Source organism: Apaloderma vittatum, unplaced genomic scaffold (assembly GCF_000703405.1).
Source record: "Apaloderma vittatum isolate BGI_N311 unplaced genomic scaffold, ASM70340v1 scaffold4375, whole genome shotgun sequence".
Lineage (NCBI taxonomy): Eukaryota > Metazoa > Chordata > Aves > Trogoniformes > Trogonidae > Apaloderma > Apaloderma vittatum.
This window is the reverse complement of record NW_009716370.1, coordinates 130,961-157,263: the sequence shown is the minus strand read 5'-3', so window position 1 is coordinate 157,263 and position 26,303 is coordinate 130,961. Positions and strand designations below refer to the sequence as shown.

The 26,303-nt window shown below is 40.0% G+C and overlaps 1 protein-coding gene across 1 annotated transcript in view; it reads left to right on the top strand.

The window, feature by feature from the left end:
- Nucleotides 1-1,563: 1,563 nt before the first annotated feature.
- The window catches only part of KIAA1244 (KIAA1244 ortholog), a gene marked incomplete at its 5' end in the record, with an annotated part of 53,129 nt that continues 28,389 nt past the window's right edge, over nucleotides 1,564-26,303 (top strand). Inside the window, 9 exons of the mRNA XM_009869498.1 lie at nucleotides 1,564-1,632; nucleotides 6,768-6,890; nucleotides 8,429-8,471; nucleotides 9,477-9,555; nucleotides 12,881-12,985; nucleotides 15,676-16,000; nucleotides 17,498-17,610; nucleotides 19,305-20,215; nucleotides 24,912-25,078. Of these exons, the coding sequence (XP_009867800.1) occupies nucleotides 1,564-1,632; nucleotides 6,768-6,890; nucleotides 8,429-8,471; nucleotides 9,477-9,555; nucleotides 12,881-12,985; nucleotides 15,676-16,000; nucleotides 17,498-17,610; nucleotides 19,305-20,215; nucleotides 24,912-25,078 (1,935 nt within the window). The remainder of the gene's footprint in view (nucleotides 1,633-6,767; nucleotides 6,891-8,428; nucleotides 8,472-9,476; nucleotides 9,556-12,880; nucleotides 12,986-15,675; nucleotides 16,001-17,497; nucleotides 17,611-19,304; nucleotides 20,216-24,911; nucleotides 25,079-26,303) is intronic.

The window sequence follows — 26,303 nt, the reverse complement described above, 5'->3', positions numbered from 1 at the left end:
GCACAGACGAAGTTCCATCTAAACGTAAGGAGGAACTTATTTACTGTGAGGGTGACAAAGCACTGGAACAGCTGCCCAGAGAGGTTGTGGAGTCTCCTTCTCTAGAGACATTCAAAACCCACCTGAATGTCATCCGATGCAACCTGCTGTAGGTGAACCTGCTCTGGCAGGGGGGTTGGGCTAGGTGATCTCCAGAGGTCCCTTCTAAGCCCTTACATTCTGTGAATTTGTGATCATGACTACCTAGAGAGAAGATACAGCTTGCACCTGAGAGGTCATCTAGTTTTGTGCTTCAAGTTATTACGTTATAATTTTTTGCTGTTCCACCATAATGTGGAAACTGCCTGGCACAATAAAAGGTCAGAAAAATTATTCTTTCCATTAATCAAGAGGCAATAATCTCTCCAGATATGAATCCCTTTGCCTCCGTTTTTTTTTAACTTGCAAGTACAGTCAGACACATTGTGGCAAAGTTGTTTGTTTGTTTTGCATTCTAGGCTAAGGAGATTGCAACATCGTGCGTTTGTAGCTGTCGAAGAACCTCCACAGAAAATAAAATCCTAGTACCACTGAAAAACATGTAATAAGTAAGAGAAATGGTTAACAGCCACTAATGCTAACTTACCTGATGAATTTCCTAGTGAATCAGACAGCAGTAGTTGTAGGTCTGAGAAGTTGTAGGGACCAACATATTAGTGTTAATGTGATTGATACTTGTCGGTACACTTACTTCGAGAAACTCAAGCTACTTCAGACCAAGCAAAACATAAATTCTAGTACTGGGGGAATTTTATACTTTGAACAGGAGAGGACAGTAGCTCAGACTCTCAGTCTTCTGTGGGACAGGAGGAATTGGAAAGGAAGACAAGGAGGGAGGGACAGCATTGCCAGACACAAAAGGTAAAACACCACAGAACCTCTCACCCACCATACTACCCCCAGTAGATCACATCATCCTGTTGAATGGGGCTTTCAGTTCCTATTCTTCCTGCAAAGTTCAAGATAGGACAAACTTTCCCTCATGAATTGAGGCTTATGAATTGTTTTTTAGCAGTTCATTATCAAATTACGTTAATGCACTTACTGGAAATATCTTAGGCTGTGAAATCCTCATGTCAAGCAGTAATTAGCAGCTTGTTTCACATAATACATATGTATCTCTGTCACCTAAGTAATAACTTCATTATTAATGCATTTTTTACTTCTTTCTTTGTTGTACTGGAAAGGCTGATTATAAATCATGCAAAAGTTGTGGTTAAAATATAAATGGATTCTGGCTATTGAGTCCAAGGCCAGAGCTGATCGCTGGATTCTCTTTCCTTCCATGGTCACGTGTAAGAGACAGTGATAAATAATGGGCTGTATTTCTGGAGCCAACAACTGCAGCTTCTCAGGAGGAAGCAACTTGACTATGCCATCTTCTTCATCCCAGGAACATGTGGTGCTAAGAAGCTTCAGATGTTGGCTCTAAAAGTAGAAGGAGCTGTGGCTCATAACTGGGGAAGGAAGACAGTAACAGATTAAACTCATTTTTTTTCCTTACTCCCTCTCTTTTGATTCAAGGTCTTGCTCTGTATAACATACACCTCCACATTTGAACTGAATGGGAGTTCAGTGTTGAAGATTGCTGAGGTAAGTGCCTCTGCTGTGCCACTGTTTGTGCCACTTAACATTCCCCCGCTACCTGGAGTGTGTCTTCCATACATACTTGAAAATGAGCTAGTCCAAATCACAATTAACATCTGAAGGGCTATTACCTTATGTCTAGTGTGAAGAAATAGTTGCAAGTGTGGCAAGGTTGATAGGCTTGCATGGGAAGACACCTTTGGTAAGTGACTGACAGTTGTATATTACAACGCTGCACATTTACCACTCCTCATATTTACTTTACTTTGCCTTTTGCGATAGAAAAATTTTCTAGAGTTCTTTATAAAACTATACCATGCTGATACCTTACCTAGGTGCAAGTTTAAAATGAAGTTTTCTCAAGAGATGTATGTTGGCCATAACATGCCATGTTAGTGCGAGTGCCACAGTATACCTTGTTAGCCTTGTGTATCTTTTTTCCTAGTACATCCAAGTAAAAGTTTTATTACACCTCTAGATACATGGTGTTGTCCTTGTGTTATTAGTCACTCTTTTCTCTTTATTCCATTAGATTTTAGTTTGAATTAAATTGTAAAAGAACTTTGGCTCCTTTGGCTGTAGAAAAACAGATCTTCAGGTCTTTTAAATGAGCTTTTGTAGATGGGTGATGTTTTTAGTACAGCGTGTAGCAAGCCACCAGGGTATTTGTTCAGGTTAGAGAAGACACAAAGGAGCACTTAATCCTTTGCGCAGCACACACTGTTGAGTGCAGAACATATTACAAAATTACATTGTTAATGTGGTAGGGGGAGGACTAACGTCCATGCTGCAATGTAGAGGTTGTATACATGTCTTATGCTCCAGGTGTATGTAGACATTTAGAGACATGTTCCTTCTCGGGGATTGGTATTTTGGGTGATTTTTTTTTGTAAGAAAAGGGAAAAAACAGGTGAAAATAGCTCACTTTACCTAGAGGTTACAGTATTTTCTAAGTTTAGGGGTAACACTGACCTTACGTTGTCCTATTGGAAGCTGAGAATGGCATTGTAGAAGTAACAGGAAACCAAAGAAAACAGCTGCCAGTTTGTAACAAATGGGCTTTAAAAGGCAGGGATACAAACATAAATGGTTTGTGTATGTAACATACACAGGATTAAAAAAAAATGCTAAGCATTCCAGATGTCCTACACAGCTTAGACTGTGGTTTCTCTTGTGCTATGTGAGACCATATGGTGTGGCTATTTCTGAAGGTCTTTGTAAGCCCCACTGGTAGATCCTGCAGCAAGAATGAACTGAATTAGTATTTAGAGCAAGCAACAACTTTTTCAGTTGTACTAAACCCTACTTATACTAGTGTCCCAAGCTGAAGAAAATACAGATAGTGTCCCCTATTACTGTTTTTCTCAGCAGACTTTCTAACATGCAAAGCAAAAGCCAATGAATTCAACTTAGTGCATCTCTTTGCTGTAGGTAAAGAGCTCTAGCTTAGACAAAATACTTGCTGAGTAAGTATTTAATGGGTCTAAACCCTTCAGTTCTCAGTCTTTAAGAGCACTGCCTAGTACTGAGGGAAAATGATCAATCAGTCATTCTCTGTGTGCTACAAAGTGCATCAGAAATCCTATTTTCTGTTCTCTCTGTAAACTTGGATAAAAACAGGGCTGTTGTTCATTTAAAGCGTCCTGAAAAATGGCAATTTTCTTTCATAGGTTGGAGTTAAACTCTGCTGTTCTGCTGCACTTCACTTGCATTCCCAAAAGGCTAACCTCTCTCTTAAAAGCCTTTGCTAGTATAGCGGTAAAAATTAGCATAATGATAGTTTGTCCTTTTTCTGTTAAAGTGAACAGGAGCTATGGTGCAGACTGATGAGATATACCAGCAAAGCAAACAAAACTTTCATTTCCTTGGAACAAGCGATAATGCAGAGCACATATGTTCTTGTTTGGAGTGTATGGAGGTACAGCTCTTTTCCCCACACTTCTTGAGAAAATCTTTCCTCGGTGAATGCCTAGGTCTTTCTAATTAGCAAGTCTAACCAGGCACATACATGCTTCCTCAGGTTCCTCCTGGGCAGGTTTTAGTAAAGCAAAGACTTTTAACAGCCAGAAGCAATACACCTTTGTATCTGAATACGCAGTAGGAAGCAGAAAATTATTTCTGAGTTCATCATTTGCTTAGCCTCAGCATTTATTGTTCTGACTTGCTCTAAGGGAAAGGTGGCAGAGAGTAGCTCCCTGCTCCCGTGCCCCTGCTAGTTGACATTTCTGTCCAAGTCAGTCCCTTAGTTCTCCTAGCCTGCCCCCTGTAGCAAAGTGGAGCCACTGCAGAATTGAAAAGGTGCTGCCTGCATTAAGGGTAGAACTCTCTGAGGACTCTTTCTGGCTAACAAGGCTACAGTCTGGCTGTTTTGCCCAGACTGGTCGTTCTCAATTCATGTGTACAAAATAATGGCTCCCCAAATCTTTCTTAATATTATCAACTTCACATTAAGGAAGCATCCAACATGAAGAGTACTATGTTTTGTGGCTCAAGTATTAACAGTACTGAAAAAAGACTAAATCTTGCTCTGTGCATCTTCCCATGCTTGCCTAGACCCCTGTAAGAACATTTAGTTCATGCTGTTGCTTGTCTTTGTGTGTGTATTTGTAACTCCTACCTACCTGTTGGAGGCTTGTTTTGTTTGACTGTTGTGTTTCATTGGCTAACCCTTCTGTGTTTTACTCTTAGTTGTGTTTTGCATGCCATAGAGCTGGAAGTCCCCGAATGCATGAAATGATCAAAAAGTCCATTGCACACCTCCTTGTGGCCCTGAGCTCTCACATTTTTACTGGTGCTTCCTCATCAATGGCTTTTCAAAAGGTACCTTGCCTGGCCATTTTAGACCGCAGGCCTTCTGTGAAATCGGAGCTCATGTGGACAATGCTGTTGCTCATTAGCTGGCATGGGGAGGGGAAAGAAGAAGGAGATACCAACCATACTCTCTGCAGAAAGTCAGCCTACCTCTAAGAGTGATATTCCATCAACCAATTCAGCTACTCTAGAAAAATACTTACAGTTTGAGAGAATTATCTCAACAGCACTGGAATGGTTTGGCCTCTGTAAAGGGCTGTACATGGTTAACAAGCTTTAGGGGTGGGTTTTTTTAGTCCACTACAGTTCAGGTGATACCTGAGTGATGGGCAGAGTTGGCCCAGGCCTTCTTTTCACTTAGAAGACCATCTTCATCACTGACTGACTGATCTGAAACTAAATAAAATCCCTTATTTATTTCAGGGGATCTTGGAATCTTGAAAAAGGGCAACAAGAATTAGATATGCTGGCAATTCCATCCCTTATATCCTGCAAATGTCTGCAGCTTTAACCTGTTCTAATGTATTGTCAAAGGAGGTCATCAGTCTTAGTTTGTCATTTGCACAGTGTTCTACCATGACATAACAAGTGATGTACTTACACTTGAAAATCTCTGGAATGCTATCTCTAAGTGTAGATGGGAACTAAGGAAAAGAGGAGCCATAATTAAATAGATTCCATGTGTGATGTCTTAGTTCCCTCACTTAAGATACGGTTTTTGTCCAAGAAACTCAGTCAGGTGTTCTTGTGCTTGTGGCTTTATTGAAATGCTGAGATAGGAGGTCACCTAAAGGGAGGAGGTCAAAAGAGTTTTAGAAACATAGCTATTTTGTTTTCTACTCCACTCCAACAATTGCAGAAGTGTGCCAGCAACATGCTCATCTTAAGCTGTACAGCCTTGAGCCCACAGCCTTTCTTTCTTAGTTAATGAAATAACTTGGTTTCATTTCAGTAGGAGTTAAAAACAATCAAGAGTCTTGTCCATGTGCCTGTGTCAATACTGCTTAGCCTATGTAATCAAATCTCGTTGATTTTTCTTTCTTAAAAACTCATCCATGTTAAGGAACTGTAAAAATGGCTTTACATCATATAATAACCTTACTCAAAAAATACACCAGGTGCATTTATTTATACTCCTCATGCATGTAATTTATACTACGTATTTTAAAAGAAATCACAGCTAGTTTAGTCTGTATTCATATTTTTTTCACTAGTTATATATCCAAATGAGTGCAGAATAAAAACATAAAGACTGAAAAGTATGTGAACAGTCATATACTTTTTAAAATTATTTTTTAAATGATCATTGTTAATGATAAAATTCAGTGTAGGCTAAAAGACCAAAGCTGCTGCTTCAGATCACAGTCTGAGAAGACTGTGTTGTACAGTTCTGTCACAAACCCACTCAGCTCCATCAAAGCTGTTATCCACTTAGTACTTAGGGCGCAGTAGTTACAGAGGTTACTTCAGTTACAGCACCTCTTACAGAGACCAACACATCCCACAGAAAATCTGATCAAAGATAGAAGCTGCATTTTGCAGCCTGCTGTCCCCAGGATCCTAACTGTGTTGTGCTTTGTCAACTATTTGTATAACATCATCTGAGACAAAAGTGAAGTGTAACTGTGGTCGCAGCACTGAGTCAAAAAACTGCTGGCAGCTGGGCATGGAGCTGTGAACTGACGGTTCCCATCACTGTTCTTCCATTGCTGCCTTGGCTCCCGTGGGACCTCTGAGCTGAGGAGCCCTTGGCTTGATTGCCAGCTATTAAAAGGCAATCATTTCTGTCATTTATGGTAAAGCACTGTTATATTTTCTGTATTAGGAAAAGCCTTCAAAGGCTTTCAGGTGTGCTGCAGTACGTAGTATAAAATAAGTGTCAGATGCGCTTTTTGTATATATAAGTATGTTGAATCCTATACAACAGAAGCAGTGACTTTGAAGAATTGGAGGGTATTTACATTGCAGATACAGATGTGCACAATGATAGTTATGAATAAATATCTAGAAATGAACAATTGGAGCAGCATTTAGTGAATTACCTATAGAGCAGGGCAAGTACCAAAATCACTTGGGTTTTACAGAAAGAGACATTGCCCGTTTTGCTCGACCATTCCTGCAGCTGTGAGACTGGTGAATTGCATGCTGCTTCTAGATGCTACTTACTCAGTTTTCCATATTGCTGCAAACTTCCCATGTGCTGATAAAGCAATAGGAAATAGGGAATAAGGCTGACTATCTGGATGCGAGAGACCTTGGTATCCTCCTAAAATGTGTTACTGGTAAGTTACAGTTCATATCTATGTACTGCTATCTTGTTTCCTTATCAGGTTTGCATTGAGACTTATGTCTCTAGCTGTCACCAGCGGAGCATTAACACCGCTGTGCGGGCAACCCTCAGCCAAATGTTGAGTGACTTGACTTTACAGTTACGACAAAAGCAAGAAAACATGGTGAGCCTTCTGGCATCAACAAATGGTTCCATGTCCATGGCTGCACACCTTTTTGTTTCTCTGAATGCAGTGGCTTGTAGTGACTTGTGCCTTATGGCTTTTATTTGACACTTCAACAATTAATCCTGTTTAAAAGCTTTTTGGGGCTCTGACTCTGCACCTGCCTCGGCACAGTCTATCAGAAATGCAGCTCTCACATTGTCAGCTCTACTTGGCTGATTTTTTTTTTTTTCCTTCCATTAAATGAAAGAGGCTTTGTTCTGAAGTCAGGCTGCCTTGGCCTTTTCCGTTCTTTATTTTGTTTGCTTGTTGTCCTAAGGTTCATTGAAATCCTTTTGCCAAAAGCTTTTGCATGGCAAATATTTACACAAACAAAACAAATTCTCAGCTAAAAAAAAGTTTATTGAGGTTTTTCTTCTACTTTTTTACTGACGATATTTTAACCTCGTGAAAGTCTGTGCTTGGTTGTTAGCAAAAAAATACATTCTGTTTATTAAAAAAAGTAAAGAATCCATGAGAGCTGTTTGAATGAAATCTCAGCGTATTATTAGCAAAACTGTAAGTGTTCTGGACACATGTGAAATTGGCTTCTTACGTTCATTTGTGCTGCTTTGTATTTTACTATATTATTAAAAAAAGGTGATATTTGTAAAAGTTAGTTTATATTCATTAAGAAATTTTAAGGACAGTAGTTTTACAGATTATTTTCTTACATCCATTTTGGGTTAAGGTGATCAATACTGTCTTGAATTAGTAGACTGGATTACCTTTATCCTAATGAGCAACTGCTGAACAGAATTAATCAGTTTATTTAAACTTATCTTCTCTCTGTCCTAAGTAAGTTCATTTTACTAGCCAAAACATTTACCTAAAAAAAAAAACAAACAAAAAAACCCAAACAACCAGAAAATCCTTCACCAGTGGTTTTGAGATTTCAGTTTGGGTCTGAAAGCTGAGTGAAGGCAACCAAGAGCTGCATTTAGTTCCTAGCAGTTTGTCGTTGATGCTTGAGAGAAGAATTTGGCTTGAGCCCTTACTGCACTGGTAGGAAGAATCCTATGCCTCAGCTGAACTAAACGATGTAAGAGGTCATCTCCATTTCCTGCCTGCCATTAGTTCTGTTGGCACTGTAACATTAACAAAGATGATGTGAGAAACACTCTAATACTCAATTGATTTTGGTTTCTAAGTACTTTGTGAAAGCTAGACTTTGCTCTCAGTTATTTTTAATGCGACTTACATGCCTAGGAATAACTGAATTGTTCTAGGTGTAGGAAATCCCTCAAGGATGTACAAATCCTAGTTCAGCTCAATGATATGTGAGTTCATTAAATCTAAATGACTTAGATTTTAAATAACATCTTAGGGAATTTTTGAAAGCACTTTGCAAAAGCTTCACTTAAAAAGAACTAAGAACAAAAACCCCAAAACAGAGCGAGGACATGGATTTGTTAAGAAAGTTCTGCTGTTTAAGTGTTACTTCTACAGTGTTTTTCTGCCCTTGCACCTGTTACACCACCTTTGTCTTTCCTCAGCAGACAATTGAAAACCATGATGCCTTGCAGAAATTCAAGAGCCAAGGTATTTGTATCACTTTTTTAGTGACTCCTTCCAATCCATTTTTTAATTCTTCACTTTCCTTTCATCAGCACACTACTCTATGATGTGACATGAATTGCGTCTTCAGGGTTTCTTACCTTCATAGCTCGATGCTTTCAGCATTACCTGTGGTAAGAACTGAGATAGTCTGTTTAGCTCCTGATATTTTCCGCTCTGTTTTCGTTTGGACTGTGGTAGCAGCATTGCACTAAACATAGTAATAAATGATTGTTTCAAGGTGCTAACTTATGTAATTAAGGACTTTCAGAGCTCGAGAAATTTTTATTAAGTAGCTTTGCTTCCTAAATTGAAACAGATTCATGGAATAGGACAGAGAATCTGGAAATCATTGTATTACTGTATTTTAGCCAGATGCAGTTTAGATAACACATCACTACTGAATGCCTGTCCATGCTTGTTAAATTATTCTTTTACAAGTTGATTTTTTTTCCTAATCCCATTCTGGCCTAATTTCCCAATGCTTCCCTCATAAGTAAAAATATTCCCTACTTTTGACCTTCTCACTGAATTTCTGCAGGAGAACTTGTGTGGTTGGAGGCTAAAATCTTTAAAGTGTAAAATAATTCTGTTTTAAGATGAGAACCTGATCCAACGTCAGAAGCTGTGTAGCAGAAGCAAACTGCAGGGAGAGAGGCAGAAATTTTAGCTGCCATATAGAAGTACTGGAGCCAGTCCTTTTTATTATTTATTTATATACTTATTTTATTATCTGAATTGGATTTAAGCTAACCTTCTGCAAATGCATGTAAGCCACCAATGCTCTCTCCTGATTTAACACCACCGCTTTTTCACTCTGTGGAGATCACTTTCCAGTCTAGGACTTCTACTACTGCATCTTCTCTATCAATTTTGGCAGCCCTCTTCATTGTTTAGAAGCTCAGACCAGTCCTAAAAGTTCATGCAGTAAATGGAGGTCGCAATCCAGCTGCACATATGTAATGCCTCTGATCTTTGTTCTTTTTGGAGGTACTTCAGCTGAGTCTCTTTGTGATGATGTTGTGTCTGTCCTCACGGTGCTCTGTGAGAAGCTCCAGGCTGTTATAAAGTGAGTTGTTTCAGTTTATATAATTTGAATTTGTTCCCTGGAGACTGAGAGTTTCACTGATACATGTGATTGTACTGTTGTATTTCTGAAATTATGGAGCAGAACTGTGCTTAAATGAAGTGTTTATTAGTGGAAGTATTGTTCATGATGCATTAATTTTATCCTCGCTTGAGATGAGAAGCTAATTTACCTTCTTTGTACACTGCTTAGCTTTAAAGAGCTTCCAGTAAATCTAATCTATAAGTAACTTCCATGCAGCAGCAAAATACTTATCAAAGGAGAAGTTTTCTTTTCTAGCTTGGAAGCACTGTTGTAGAGAGAGCAACAATTACAAGAGGCATGGAAAATACCTAACAGAAACAATATATAGAATGAATTAATATGTTCTTCATAGAAAGGCGTCATTTACCCAATAGAAATAATTTGCATTACCAAATTATTCCTTAAATTTAGGAATATTGTACACTCTACCTACTTGGAAATGCATGAGCCTAACTTTTAAAATGAAGTTAGTATGGGCGATGCTGGGTGTTACACTGCATTAAAATACTAGAGTCTCTTGTTGGCCAGTACTGTAGGAGTAATTACTTACTCATGAGTGAAAAATTACTTCCTGTGGCTTTCTAGCATAGCTTGACTAATGGTCTATTAAGAAATGAGCCACAAAAGAAAGCCTTAAGTGTTAAAAGAAGTGACAAACCAATGAAAAGCGATGCAAACATTATACAGCAGTTATTTTTAAAGTAGGAATATAGAAAACTAGAAAAAAAATCAAAAATTTTAAGGGCACAACAAATTCTCACTTGACAACACTGTTTATGTAAAATAAGATTTGACTCGCAGCACACCTGAGTGGTTGTGAAACAGCAAATCTGGAACTGTGTTAAATGTAGCGTAAGATTGTCCCTTTGGTTGGGCTGTTTGTTTCTGAAAGAAGCCTGTGATGAACTCAGGGAAGTGGAAGATGTAGCACTGCATGCTTGGTTTGTATTTCCTTTTATGTGCTCTACCATTTTCAGGAAACCTATGGCTTTAGGAGCTACTGGAGCCGAAGACAACAAAGGCATCTTTGTGTGCAGTTCCTCTATACACTTTCCTCCCATGAGTGTCTCTAATTACAGAAAGATTTGAAAAGGATGAGTGCTTTACTTAGCATTATTTAATCAGTGTCAGCATTTGGGAAAATGAAACCATGTTTCTGAATGTTCTAAAGGAACATTTTAGGTGCTTTTTTTTCGTTGTGTGCATAGTTGCAGGACAATAAAATCAGGTCTTCAAAAGTACATATCTAGGAACAGCAAGTGGCAAAACCAACTGAAAGATTAATTCTTTGTATCAAATTGTGACCACATGTGACACTATAAACAGCTATCGTCTGATAAATGTTGTCCGCCACGTGACAAGCACTTTGGATTACTCATTATGAAATACCAAAGCTAAAGTACCTGACAGGATCTCTCAAAGTCACTGAAAGTCTTTTAAAAAATGATATGCAATCCCAGCTCCCCATAAAAATCTGCACTGAATTAAAACAGATTGAGGCATTCTGTAGATAAATTGCAATAAATAAAGTTAGAGGACTTAAAAATAGGCAAAGCCAGGGGACTTAAAAATACTCACTGAGCCATGATTTTTCGTGCTTGTAATTATGTACCTGGACTGTTAGGATCTCTGATTATGAGCAAAGCATAGTAAAAGATTCAGATTGAATCCAAGGAGAATACATTCAGTTAGGATGGCTTGTTAAAGAACTAACTGCATGAATGAAAAGCCTTTATTTCCTCCAAGGCCAGTTTTGGTATCTCCTTCAAAATGCTTCGTTGGCAGCAACTGCATTTTCTAGCCTCCGGGTCATGAAGTGAGGTTTTAGTATGCTATACTGCCTGTTCTAATTTCTTCACCTGAAGATTACTGTAATTCCTCCTTCTAAACTTCAGGCTTATTAGAATGTGTTTTTGATGGAGGCACTGAGTGCTATGAGTGATAGGGAAGAGTTCAAGGAGATAATTTTTTTATTCAAGGGACTTTGGTGACCCTGGAACTTGCAGCAGCTGTGATAACACACCAGCTATGCCGAGGTGTGCAGGAGTGCAATATTCATTTCTCACCTGTAGGAAAACAGTTTAGTAGTAAGGGGCATCAGAATAATCAAGAGTGCAGGGATCATAGAATGGCCTAGGCTGGAAGGGACCTTAGGGGTCATTTAATCCAAACTCCCTGTCATGGGCAGGGACGCCACCTCTCGATTAGACCAGGCAACACATGGGGACTAACTGGGAATCGAACCTGCGACCTTGGTGTTGTCATCGTTGTCAGCACCACTCTCAACCCACTGAGCTAACCGGCCCCCCTGTGTGTGCCCATGCAAGCGGGATCTGCCAGATGTGGATGATCTGCATTAAGATACACTGTAAGAAAAGCTGCCAAGAAAGAAGGCAGTTGTACCTGGAACATGTGCATCTTTCCAGATAGATTGTGAGGAAAACATTATCACCTCCAAAATACATAAGCAGACGGCAGTTTTAAACTTTTCATAGCACAGAGTTAGAAATCCAGCTTTGAGCCTCGGGACTCACCGTTTTCTGCATGGCATGTGAAACAGGTACCATTCTGTTTGGATGAAAGTTCATCTGTGTGAGCAAAAGTAATTCAGGCAGTGACAGAAGAGCAGACATTTCTCATTCCTTTATTTCATTTAAGATAAAACCTTTCTTTACAGCTTCTTTTACCTTTATCATAGTACACATCGTACATTACAAATGTATCAATTCAATTCCAGGTGTCCACGGGGTCTTTCAAGCTCCTGCTCATGAAGCTCATTTGGTGTTCATGGTTTTGACAGAGTAACTAGCAAGGCCCTAAAAGGTAGCCGTGTCAGCATGCCTGTAGACGTTGGCTTTTGACTGTTGCAGCTGTCACTATGAAAAGAGAAAAAAATAAGCAGAAGAGAGCAGCCTAAGTGCCCTTCAGATCACCTGAAGAAATTATCTAACAGTCAAAAATCTTCTGGTTGTGTCCTTTTCCTCTGTTTAAGGATTCCTTCCTTCTCAAGTTTTCGGATTGAATTTGAATAATTATTTCTGTTTTCTTCTTCCTCTTCTTTTCACACAGATTTTTTTAAAAGTAGCAGATCACTGCTTGTGATCAGTGCAAAGTACATGGGATGACAAAGGTGATTACACCATTGTAAATCCATAGAAAGGAGTAAAATAAATCACTGCTTTAATTTGTGGTATAATTTTCAAGTGAACTAACATAGTTATTTTAGAAAATTAAATAATCTTTGTTTTAATGTGGTGTGAATGGCGTCTTTTCTCTTTGCCAGTGACAATCGGCAACTTCAGCTGCTTTACTTGGAGTGCATCCTCTCCATGTTAAACAGCTCCTCTCCCAGCATGCGCCAGCACAAAGGATTCACTGATCTAATATGGTGAGTGTGTCTGAAGACTGATGCAAATATTTAGTTTGTCAGTATAAAAGGACCTTCCCCGCCAGCCATGCAAAAAAATCTCTACTAAATCTCCAGATGTGAGCAGATCTTGCTGTTAACCTACTAACAGTTCATTCTGTGCCTCATGTAAGATTGGTTAGGACCTCCTGCTCAGCTAGCACATTTAATCACTGTAGTGAATTATCACTGTAATGAAATCTAATGTATTTAGCTAGACCAGAAAATCTCTTATGCTTTCTGCAATAGTTGGAATTTGTGTGTGGCATTAAAATATTCTGTTTACTGTAGAAGGGTGCTGTAGAGATTCTTAATGGTCTAATGAAGTAATACCAGAAGATAAACAAAATGAATGTTGAATGGTGTGCTGCTGACCAGAAATGCTCACGATCTGTGTTGTGGTCACAGATCTAAATGGTCTCCATGGTACTTCTACTTCATTAAGAAATCCTCTTTTTAAGTAGAAAAAAAAATCTCTTTTTAAGAAAGGCTTGATGTTTTTGGTGTTATTATCTATCTCTAAATTGTTTTATACCATCACCTCAGAGCACCTGAAATAATCCTGTTACTTCTTATGGATGATTTAAACATGATAATAAAGCAAGAAAGTAACTAAATATGTAGTTCCTTGCAGTCCATGCTCATCCTGTGGCCTTGGTGGGTGATTGTGTTAAGAAAATATAGGCATGACTGTTAATGGCAAATTTGTGCTTTGACTTGTGGTTTTTGAAATAAAAGTGTTTGACTTGGATCCAGTTCTATGGGTGCCTCTGCATGTTGCATCCTTAACTTCCCTTGCTGTCCCAGGAAAAACAGTGGCTGCTGGACTGGGAGACCTTCAAATAGATAACATTTGGCAGTGTTGCGCAGGGACACTGTGCTAAGGCAACTGGGAGCTCTAATGTAAGAGCAGGATTCCTTCTTATGGCAAACACCCCTCAGAGATTTCTGCCCTTTAATTTCACTGAACACTTTGTTTCTGCTTATGTGACTGACTGACTGTGGGGCCATCCTCATAAGCAAGGTCACTGAAATTGTCATGGTTAAAAGAAAACACTTCCCATTCCATTTTAAGTTTACATCATTTTGATGATACAGTTTATGCTGCAAATTACACATTTTTGTATTTGTCACTGTGTATCATGAGGGCACACCATCAGAGGCAGGCCTTCTTAACCTGTATTGCTGCCAAGAAATATGCATCCTCCAGCGACATCCTTAAGATGAAGTAGAAAGAAAAAGCAAAAAAACCCAAACAACAAACCAATAGGAAGACATGAAACGGTGTTGCAAGCATCATTCTGGATATATAGCAGTATAAGCACACACTAATCTATTAGCTGTCTAGTGAAGTTGTTAACCAAACCGATAGCTGTCTTTGTTTTTTAAGTAGCTGTTGTCTGCATGCACACAACTTGCGCTCTGGCAGGCACTTTGTAGTCAGTTTTGAATGGAAGATAAAGAGGGGAGCAGACAGAGAAGATTTAGCTCTGTGTTCTTCTGGCAGTGTTCTCCTTAGTTTGATATAGAAGCAGTTTGGGACTAAGCTGTCTGGGGAATATGTTGCTATTAAAACCTGTGATTATGCCTGCTTCAAGGAAGGTACGTTCCTTAAACAGTGAATTAATATGTTTTAAAGTGTACCTGATTGGAGAAAGAAATGTAATAAGCAGACTCAAAGTCGTTATCTGATGTTTGATTAAAACCTGTTTCTCTTTCTGTGACTTCAGAAAACTGACCTCTTTAGCAAGCATATTAAGAAATGCAGTGAAAGTTCTGGACTGCATGAAAATAAGATGTACTTACCTATGAAGATGTGTAACTTTTTATGTTGAATCATTGCTTGTTGTTGGGTGCTTGCTCTAGGTGCCAGCTTGAATCTCTGAGGTGTGTGGGTGAAAATCAGATTTGGGACTGTATTCTTATGCAGTGCTTGGCTTTTTAAATTAGGGTCTTGCAGAGTGAAGTAAAATGTCAAACGTGTAAGTGCAAAGCTGAAATAACAGCTAATGGAGCAAAGTGCTGAGTTGATTTTGGCTCTGGTTCCACAGAAGATTGATTTGATGGTGTGGAATCACTTAACTTGAGTGTGCACGCAGAAAGATAGTTGGTGGTTTTAGTGTATAGTGGTATACGAGGAGTTAGAGAGCACACTTTGAGTTACTGTTGAGGACTTTAATTATGTTGTCAAAAGCCAGCAAAACAGAGGCTCACAATGAAAATACAGGCATGTGCAGTTCAGTGATGGAACATCAGGCCTTCTAGTTAAACATAAATTGGTTTTGGTTTGGTCAGATTTTATTAAAGTTTCCAGGTTGGACTGAAGAAGAAACACTTAGCAGTAGAAACCTAGAATTTCTGCCTTGCAATGGGCTGCAGCCAACAAAAGAGGCAGGCATGCTGTCCTGTATCCAGCACGGTGCAGCAACATGAAGTTGCAAAATCAGTACTATATTTATAAAGCACCCAAAATCATTTCCATATGTACTAGCACGATGATGCTTGGGAGATGAAAAAAAAGCCTGCAATAATTTGTTATTCTATCTAACCAATGCTGTTGACTGACTATTAATCCAAGAGTGTGTGTCTCATTTAACCGTGGGCTATTTTCAATCTATTCCTGTGAGATTATTTTTTTCCAGTCACCATCTGCTGCTTTTTCTCTTTCTCAGGAAGCAACTGTGTCCAGCCCTAGTAGTGATCCTGGGAAATCCAGTCCATGACAAAACTATCACCTCTGCCCACAACAGCATCTGCCTTGAGGCTGATTCACCTTCCTCAGGAATCTCTGATCATGGCCGAGGTTCAGGTTGTTCCTCCACAGCACCCGCCCTTAGTGGGCCCGTTGCACGGACCATATATTATATTGCAGCAGAACTGGTTCGACTGATGGGGTCAGTGGAATCCATGAGGCCTGTGCTGCAGTCTCTGTATCACCGGATCTTGCTTTACCCACCACCTCAGCACCGAGTAGAAGCCATCAAAATTATGAAAGAGGTAGGATAATCACATGTGCAAATCCAGGCACGGAAAGCAGAGTGTTTCTTTAACAGTAAATGTTACGGATATGTGCCTACCAGTCACAGAATCACAGAATGTCAGGGGTTGGAAGGGAGCTCAAAAGATCGTCTAGTCCAACCCCCCTGCCAGACCAGGAACCCCCCTGCCAGGGCAGTCCATTCCATACCTTAGCACTAGGAATATTGAAATCATCCTTTCAGAGCACAGCTGTTACATTAAAGCCACTCTGACAAATAGTTTTACAAAGTCATGATAGCTGTATTTGTCTCCATAATGCAAGATGCTATGGCAGCTCTGTCAGTGTTCATGCTGTGGCACTGCATGGAGCAGATCTTATCACTGAGTCATGACTGCTCTTTTGGGTGACATACAGTATAGCGATCCAGTTCTCAACTACTTTGGCATCTTTCCCTGCTCTCCACACTTGCTAGAAGGAGGCATTGATCCTCACAGTGTAGTATTCCTGGCATTAAGGTGAATATGTGCTTTGATTACATGCCAGGTTTTTGAAATACAGTTTCCTTGAGCTTTATTAGAGTAGCCACAAGGAAGCTGCAAATGTCTTAAGCGGCTGCATCTAGACCAGTCCATTCTGCCCTCCTCCCCAGCATTCTGCCTCTGACAGCACTAGAACGGAGCATTGTGAGTCTTCTTTGAGCAGCAGCTGAAGTCAGGGGCTCTTCCATTTCACACGTCTGGCTTTTTTCTCATGTTGTGGAGCACAAGGCAGTTTGTGTGATTTGTAGGAACAGTGGTGTCTCTTAGAGGATTTTTGCTCTTGTGCATACCTAGGCTGTTCTGTGTCTCATGATCTCTCCTAACGCCACACAGCCACCCACTGAGTTGTTGTCTGAACTGACAGTCACCACGGCACTTATCTTGCTCTAAATTTAAACAATGGCAACATGGCAAATGAAGATTTAGGAAAAGCTCATTCTAATATTGTTTCCTGCAGGACCTATCTGTTGCCTTTTTCTGCTTATTAACGTGGGCTTGTTTATAAAGCCGCCTCCTTTTATTTCCTGGTGGGCATTAGCAGGACGCCACCCAGCAGGTTGAGTCAGAAGGAACCACTCTGCCTATCATTGCATGATTATCGTTTTGTAACTGTGTGAGAAAGTGTCCCTTCGGTATATAATGCAATGCAAGATACTTGCTCTATATTTAGGCTTAAACACTGTCTTGTGTGCAGTATCACTTGAAACATATTCAGTCAAAAATGTAAAACACTGGAGAAAATGCTGTATGTGATTCTTGTTGAATATTCTGTTCTTCTCTGTCTGCTTTTTTGCCTTTGGAAAGAGAAAAGGTAGCTTTAATAAGTAGAACATCAGCATGGTGTTTTCCTTTGCTCTGAGAACTTAACAGTGCTGCTGCCTTGGATTGCAGGGCCTGATAGAACTCTGATTCATTTATTGTATTTAAATAACGCTTACATAATCCTGTAGTAACTTCTGTTTCCTTTCCTTTCAGATACTTGGCAGTCCTTGTCGACTTTGTGATTTGGCAGGGCCTTGCTCTTCTGAATCAGAATCCAGGAAGAGGTCTATTTCTAAAAGGAAGTCCCATCTGGATCTTCTCAAGCTGTATGCTTTGTTCCCTCCTTTAGCCTCTTCTCTCTTAAACCCATGCACACAGAACACTTAAACAGTTATAACTTCAGAAGGATACTCAAGGATGCGCCAGGGTATCTCCATGGTTAAATAAGCTGTGAAAATTGAAGAGGGGTAAATCTCTTACTGGTTTGTCATAAATGTGGGCCTTTTTGTAAAGGCATACATAACTACCTTGTGGAGTATGCCAAAATACCCAAATACATTTGTTTATTTCTGGAAATTCTTGGGTTTAGGTCCCTAACAGTGCAATGAAGTAACTGTGCTTATTTAGAGGTACATTTCCAAGGTGATGTCAAAGGAGGAAATTTAAATGTTGTCAGGTTGAGCAAGAAAAATTATCAGTTCTTATAAAGATCATATCTTGTAGATAAGAGAGATTTCAGGGCAGATATGGCTTTAAATTTAACTTCACTTGAGCGTTGCAGGTTTTTTTCAGAGTGTTTGTCTGTAAAGGAAAAAATACTGTGCATGCTGGTACAAACACATGGTAACTATCTCCCTGGTTGGCATTTCCTTTACACAATAGCCATGTCCACAATGGAGGCTTAATTATTTATTCTAATACTACTTGTCTGTATCAGGAGTATTCTTACAGGAGGCTGTTGTGTGTATAGTGATCACAAAATCATAGTTTTAGATTCTCAGAGAACTCAGGAGGGGGTCAGCAGAATTGCTACCCTGGACTTCTGAAGGACAGACTTTGGCCTATTTAGGAGATGGGTTGACAGAGTCCCTTGAGGGGTGGTCCTGAAGGGCCAGAGTCCAGGAAGGCTGAACATTCTTCAAGGAGGAAATCTCAAAAGTGCAGGAGCAGGCCATCCCCATTTACCAAAAGATGAGCCCATGGGGAAGACCAGCCTGGCTGAACAGAGAGATTTGACTGGGACTTGGAAGAAAAATGAGAGTTTATGGCCTTTGGAGGAAGAAGCAGGCAACACAAGGAGCTGGGAAGGCCAATGGCGTCCTGGCCTGCATCAGGAATAGTGTGGCCAGCAGCAGTGGCTCAGTGATTGTCCCCCTGTACTCGACACTGGTGAAGGCAGCACCTCAGATCCTGTGTTTGGTTCTAGGCTTCTCACTACAAGAAAGAAATTGAGGTGCTGGAGTTAGTCCAAAGAAGCACAACAAAGCTGGTAAAGGGTCTAGAGCTCAAGTCTTATGAGGAGTCACTGAGGGAACTGGAGTTTGTTTACCCTGGTGAAAAGAAGGCCGAGGGGAGACCTTATCACTCCCTACAACTACCTGAAAGGAGGTTGTAGTGAGGTGGGAGTTGGTCTCTTCTCCCAGGTAACAAGTGATAATACAAGATGAAATAGGGTCAAGTTGCGCCAGGTGAGGTTTAGATTGGATATTAGGAAAACTTACTGAAAGGCTTGTTAAGTGTTGGAACAGGTTGTCCAGGCAAGTGGTTGAGTCCCCATCCCTGGGGTTATTTAAAAGACATGTAGGTGTGGTGTTTAGAGACATGGTTTAGTGGTGAACCTAGTATCACTATATTAACAGTTGGACTCAATGGTCTTAAAGGTCTTTTCCAACCTAAACAATTCTATGATTCTATAATTTCACTTCCTTTGTTTCCTGCTTATGGAGGGGTGGTATTGGGCAATAGTGATGTGCTCACTGTATGTGCAGCATCACTTAAATAAACTCTTTTTCAATTGTAGTATCATGGATGGGATGACAGAAGCGTGCATCAAAGGTGGTATTGAAGCATGTTATGCTTCAGTGTCCTGTGTCTTTGCCCTGCTCGGAGCATTAGATGAGCTGAGCCAAGGGAGGGGTCTTAATGAAGAGCAGACCCAGCTGCTGCTCCGGCGCTTAGAAGAGTTGAAGGATGGAACTGAGACGAGCAGGGACTCCATGGAGATAAATGATGCTGACTTTAGGTGGCAAAGGCGTATTCTGTCCTCAGAAAATCCTGCCTGGGAATCGGGAAATGAAAAGAGTCCTGATATTAGCATTAGTGTTACCACAGACACTGGTCAGACCACTTTGGAAGGGGATATGGGACAGACGACTCCAGAGGATAATCCAGAAAGTCAGAAAAACTCACTGCCATCACCAGCTGGACATGAAAGCAAAGAGATTCACTATAGAGAACCGGAATCAGAAACCATCGACCAGCCAGACGTTGTTCAGAGAAGCCACACCATAGTCTATCCAGATATAACTAACTTCTTATCAGTTGATTGTAAGACCCGTTCCTATGGATCCAGATACAGTGAAAGTAACTTCAGTGTAGATGACCAGGACCTTTCTAGGACTGAGTTTGATTCATGCGATCAGTATTCCATGGCAGCAGAGAAGGACTCGGGCAGGTCAGATGTCTCAGACATAGGCTCAGATAATTGCTCCCTGGCTGACGAGGAGCAGACGCCTCGGGACTGTCCAGGTCACAGGTCCTTACGTACTGCTGCTCTCTCTCTGAAATTGCTGAAAAACCAAGAAGCAGACCAGCACAGTGCACGGCTGTTTATCCAGTCCCTTGAAGCTCTTCTTCCTCGACTTATAGCTCTTCCCAGCATAGAGGAGGTGGATGCAGCACTGCAGAGCTTCTCCTCAACATTCTGCTCAGGTTTGCAAGCAAATATTTACTGTCTAACCAGTGTGTACTTTGTGACTGTGACAGCAGCATATACAGATTCTCCTGTAGGATTTCATCTTCAGAGAACATATCCAGAATAAGGAGATTTGTGCTTTACGAAGCACGTTCCTCCACAGCAGCACACTTAATTTAGGGCAAAGCAAATTGAATATCCAGGCACTGATTCAAAGGGAGGTCAATCCATTGACTCTTAGCAGGCTCTGGATTACGTCCTCAGTCAATAGAGAAATCAAATTTTCTCTAGTAAGATATCTCTTCACAGGTTTGTGAAGATCTGTTGAGAAGATTTGCACATGCTGCCATTAAAGAGAGGTTGGGATTGCGCCTTAGCACGAAAGAGGTGTGAGGAGGACCATCACCTGTTTTGAAAGAGATTTAAGTAGCTTAGTACAACACTGCATTACTATTAGCAATGCCAGCCTCACACAGAAGGTGATAAAAATACCACAGCAGTAAGTTCTTGAAAGGATGAGAAAAGAGGAGCGACTCTCTTCTTCACTCTTTTGTTTTTCATAATACTACTGTCTATCATGACAGGAAATGCAAAGCTCAAAGCCTAGATAAAGTGAAAAATAGTTAAAGTTCTTACCTTTTAAGAGATTAAATACCTGCAGTTCTTTCAGGGTTAGAACCTTTGGGAAATTGACTTGGTCAATTAGAAAAAAAAAATGTCATGCAAAGGCTAGTTTGTCCTCTTGATAATATATTTAAAATGTGTGTAAAAGAATGTATTTTTAGAAGGGTTTGTTTTTCCTAACAGTGGCCAAAGTGGAAGTGTTTGTTAAAATGTGTTTCTCTGTTTCTTTAACTTAATTCACCACAATTGCCTTTCCTGTTGCTCCTCCCCCTAATCATTATTTCATTCATTTGTGCTCTCTCACACACATTAAACTCATAGAGAGTCAGAAGGGATGCCTCCCATCATCATACACCATAATTTAGATATGAAGCTCGGTGAATAAGGTGATATCCTGTTTAAACGCTGCCCAAATAAACTGTAACTGAGGAAGATGGTAGATAACATTCTTAAGAAACTTAAGGCTGTGTTACATCACAGAAGGGATACCTTAAAGGGGGCATTAATATTAATTACATTCCTAACTGAGGTGTGCAAAAGTGTGCACAAGGGATTTCTTCTTCCTGAAAAAGAGGGATCTTGAAGTTATGCCAAAAGACCAGAACTAGAACTCCAGCTCAAACTTGTGTGCACTTGTTCCCTCATGCATGAATGAGCGTACCGCTTCTCTTCTCTTTGGTCTGTCAGATCCCTTTAGAATGTTTTAAAGTGTTGGAAGAGGCAGACCTAGCAGACTTCTAGATTTTAAGGCTAAACACATCTTTCATTTTCATTCGGTAGGACTAATACAGTGAGAAAGATGGAAGAATATTACTCAATTTCTGCATTAAGTCCATAATTTTTGGTTTGTACGTCTTTCTTACAAGGAGAGTCTTGGACTTAGACTGTTGAGTTGAAAATAGCTTGGATGAGGTATCCTGGTGTTTTTGTAAAGCTGTGGCTGTTACAGAGTTGTAATTCTATGCTCTCACAAGATCTGTGCAGTTCATATTTAAGTTGGACACCTGGAATGAGACTCAGTCCAGCCAAAACAGGCTCCTGAATTGTACTTTAGATCTTAAGCAAGTCTGTCAGTCCTCCTGACATGAGGACTTCTGTGCCTGCAAAGGTGAGAGAGGCTTGAGTTTGAGGACCTGCAGAGAGGGAGAGACTTACTAAATTGAACCACGTGTCTGGGCATAGGAACTCCCGCTGGACAGCTTCCGAGACATCAGTCTGATCTGCCTCTATAGGCAACATCTGTGTCCTTACTTAGGACTCCTTGGTTAGCACCAGCAATTTAAGGCACAAATTAGGTGATGAAGTTAGAGGAACTGGTCCTATTCATTGTATGTACAGCATCCAGTCATGAAGAATACATTAGGAAATTTGAGTATTGGTTAAGATTCCAGTTTAGAATAGAGACAGGTGCAATTCTGAGACCAGCCAGTACAGAAGCAGTATTTTTGTGTTTCTCAGAGACCTTTTTTAACTGCTTTGTTTCATTTTTCTTTCGCTTAGCAGGAAAAATACCTTAACTACAATTTAGTAGTCTTTCCTACAAGTTATGTCCTTAAGTAGTATTGTAATACTAATATGATTTCAAAGGACTGAAAAACAATTAGAGGAGGTAGGAATTTGAGACACTGGCATGGGAGTTAAGCATGGAAAAACCGAAATCAGCTAAGCAGAGGTACAGTGAAATTAAGATTTGAAACTCGGTTGGTTAGAAGCCTTCCTAAGCTACAGTTTTCATCTTTCCTCAGAAAGTACCTTCTTGTTGCTAGATAAAACTAATGCAAAAAAAAAATTCCTTAATGACACTGGAGTGCGATGTCAGTCTTAAAAACTACTGAATTATCTAAAAATTCTTAACATTATTTTGACTTGAACAGAACATCAAATTTGCATTTTTTTCAGGACCTCCTTTTCCTGGCCAATTTAAATGAACCGGTGTCTCTCTTAAGACAGTGTGCTAACCTCATTGTTTGTTATACCTGGCAGATTATTATAATTAAAGTTGATGATCACTATTCTCTTAATTCAGACAAAACCATACAGTCTCAAGGCATTAATTTTAAATATTGTATGCCATTTTGTGAATAATCATGGCAAACATTTTTAGCACAACTTTTCACTTTTGATTCTGTAGCTCTTAGCGGCAGGGGTTTCATGTGGATAAGCATCACTGCAAGTTTATGCATCAGCTAATCTGCCTTAGAGATCTCAGCATCTCTGAAATGCAGCTGTATATTTTCCCATATTTTAGACCATATTTTTCCTGAACACTTTTTGGTGCTGAAATACATACTCACTATGTAGTAGACACTTCCATGTGTGGTTATACTCCTTCCTTTTTAACTGTAGTCTTGTATAAAAAGTTGCACAATTTAAAAAATGTTTTACTGCAGAATAAAATCAGCTTTTTTTTTAACATACCTTGTTACTCTAGAAGGTTCTAATCTCCCAAGTCTAGAGAGATAAGGCATCAAATCAATATATTCTAGCTACATCAGTATCATTATCCTCCATCCAACAAAGTGTTAAGATACATCTTTGCCTTCAGTGATGAAGGCGTCACTGGGGCTGTTCACAGGCTACTTTCGAGTACATGGTTGCAGTTTTGGTACTAGGTAAAGATTCTCTGTTAACATTCACCACGAGAAACCTACGCCAAGCACACACCAACCTGTGTGGGTATGGTTTGTGGCCAGCCCTATCACCCTTCTTCCACAAAGGTTGCTCCTCTGAACAGCTATTCATTTTTGAGACCCACCCTGGAACAGTTACTCTCTTTCTAAATCCGCCCTCAAACAGTTACTCACCTTATCCACGCCCCCAAAGTGACGACAGTGGAAAGTCCGAGAAGGCAGCAGCACAGAGCTTTCAAACCCTCACGAGGCAAGAAAAACATTTGCTTATTTTCTATGTGTGGATTTTTTTTCTTTTAAATGTTAATGATTTATTGTATTTTGTCTAAGAAGAGGTATGATCTTTACCGTGGGAGGAATATATTCACAGTAAGCGACTGCAGTTAACAAATTACACAGCTTTGCTTCATCATGTAACTAACCTTGGAAGCTGTTTTTTTTTTTTCGTTTTGTTTCAAATGTTCCTCTAGGATAAAGCTTACTCCTTAATCTTCCCTAATTGACATTACATGAATGGATTTCACAGTTGATGTGAAAACCATGAAATATTGTGTGTCATGTGGGGGGTCCTAATATTTCTATTTTTTTCATGGCTTGAACTACAGATCAAGGGGATTCAATTAAGTACTGCTCATACTTGATTTAATGGTTTTTTCTACCAGTAGGTCAGCTAACTTAGAGGAAAATATATGTGCCATTCATCCTACCTGGAAAGAAGGGATTGTACCACTGGGCATGGTTGTAGGCTGTGGTTTCAAACAAATAATGTTTTCAGGAGTGCTGAGCACTTACGGGTGGCTTTTGGGTCTGACAGAGCTGCAAATGCTCAGAGATCTAGCAAGCAGGTCTTGTATAAACTAAACAGGGCTTGGAGTTGTAACAAGTTCCAGCCAGATTGGCCCCAAATATTTGTCCACATACCTCTAGGTCAGGGAGAGGATGATGATTATAGCCTGATCCTGCAAGGTGCTGAGCACTCCAGTCTCCATCCAACAGCTCACTCAGCCAGGACAGAATTACTGGGGGGTTAAAAGGGCTGTCACCCTCATCAGCACTATCTGGTGTGGTGTTATGCTCAGTTAAGTACCGGTGCTTTGCCTCTGCCCCTCCCGCCTCACCTTCCCAGTTAGCATTACAGGTGTATCCTGCCCTTTGTTTTGTACCTGGCTGACATCCCAATGAGTCCTGATGCTCCTTCTATATTTCAAACTTAGCGTGTTGCTTTGGTGGACTACAACTGGAGTGTTCAGTTTGCCTTGCAGCACCTCATTCTGGATGGTCTACTGATTTTTCTATTCCTTGTTCTAGCACATTTAGTACAGCAGTTTCTACTGATGATTCATTAACTATTGCTGTTCTAGCAATCTGTTGCTGCTGAAGTACTAGGGTTAGTTTCTGGTTTGGTTTTTCCAGGAAAAATCTATGTAAAATGTGAGAGCTCACATGGTGTTTTTATTAGGTATGATGCACTCACCAGGATTTGAGGGAAACCTAAATTTCAACTTCCAGACTCTGATGAATGCGGACAGTCTCTATATGGTCTCACATTACACTCTGCTGCTCAATCTAAAATTGGCCAACTCGGATTACTACAGGAAGAAACCTGCCCAAGCTCCTGTGTTGCTGGTGAGTTGGGGAATGAGAAAAAACTGTTAAAGAAAAAAAGAAAATTTGTTTTGCTTCTTTTCATATAGAACAGCCCACACATAAAGCCTTCAGGCTGCTTGCTAAGTGGAGAAATAATAATTGCAAATGAAGCGTTCTCCAAGCTGCTTATGAATTTTGCATGATAAATGTCATGCATCTGAATTACACAGCTTCTCTTTAATTTGAGGGGGAATAAGTGCTGCTTACTGATTATCGTTAAAGTAGCAGTCATTTTGTTGGATACTATATCTTCAGAACAGATATTCATTAGCATCATGTGATACAGCAAGTGCTGTTCATGCACATTATCAAGGAACATACCTTCATCTTCCAACTACTTTTGAGCATTTCTTGCTTAGTACTTGTTTTGTATTTATGCAGGTAAAGACACAAAAAGTTAGAATGAAAAATAATTTGGTTTTAGTAATAAGAACTGTTGATTTTTGTGGCATCTGGGATTCCTCAGCTTCTTGGGCTTTTTAAAAGTCATTTTGAAGGCTGCAGGTGTTAAAATCCATCAATCTACATTTTTCAATTAAGTTGCCCAAAAAAAGTTATTTCAGAGCTTTCTTAAAAATAAAAACATGGTGACATATGGAATAAAAAAAATGGCAAACAGAAAAGATCTGTCAAAATGTACTGTTATTGCTGAGATTCCCATGTAAGAGAATTTATATTCTAGAAGACCTTAAAAACAAGTGGCTTTTAACATCAGCATCAGTTCTGGTATGTTCTTCGGCAGCTGTGAGAGCAAATCTGTGGCTCAGCCTTCTCTAGGGACAGCATTGTGCACAACAGGCCTGAGCATGGCATAAGTATTGTTGAAATAGTTCAGATATCTCACTGGACCCCAGTTCATCTGTTGTGGCTGTTCCAAATGCAGAAGGGCCTGTTTGCTGGACAGGCAGCATTAGGTGCCGCAACTTCTTTTTTTTTGGAATTGAGATCTTACCCCTACTTTGTCGAAATGGAGAGAGATCAGCATGTCCCATTGTCACTATACGAGAACTGTCACTATGATTTGAATCTTGCATGAGCTACAATAAAAGAAGGAAAAGCTCCTTGTCTGTGTCGTTCTCCACTGGAGAGATACGTTGCAATCCTCGGGTAAATCTTTTTTTTTTTCATACCTTCGTCTCTCTCCTCCTGCATTCCCTTATGCTCAGAAGGGAGTGAACTCTAGGGGCTGAAGCTCACACTGTAG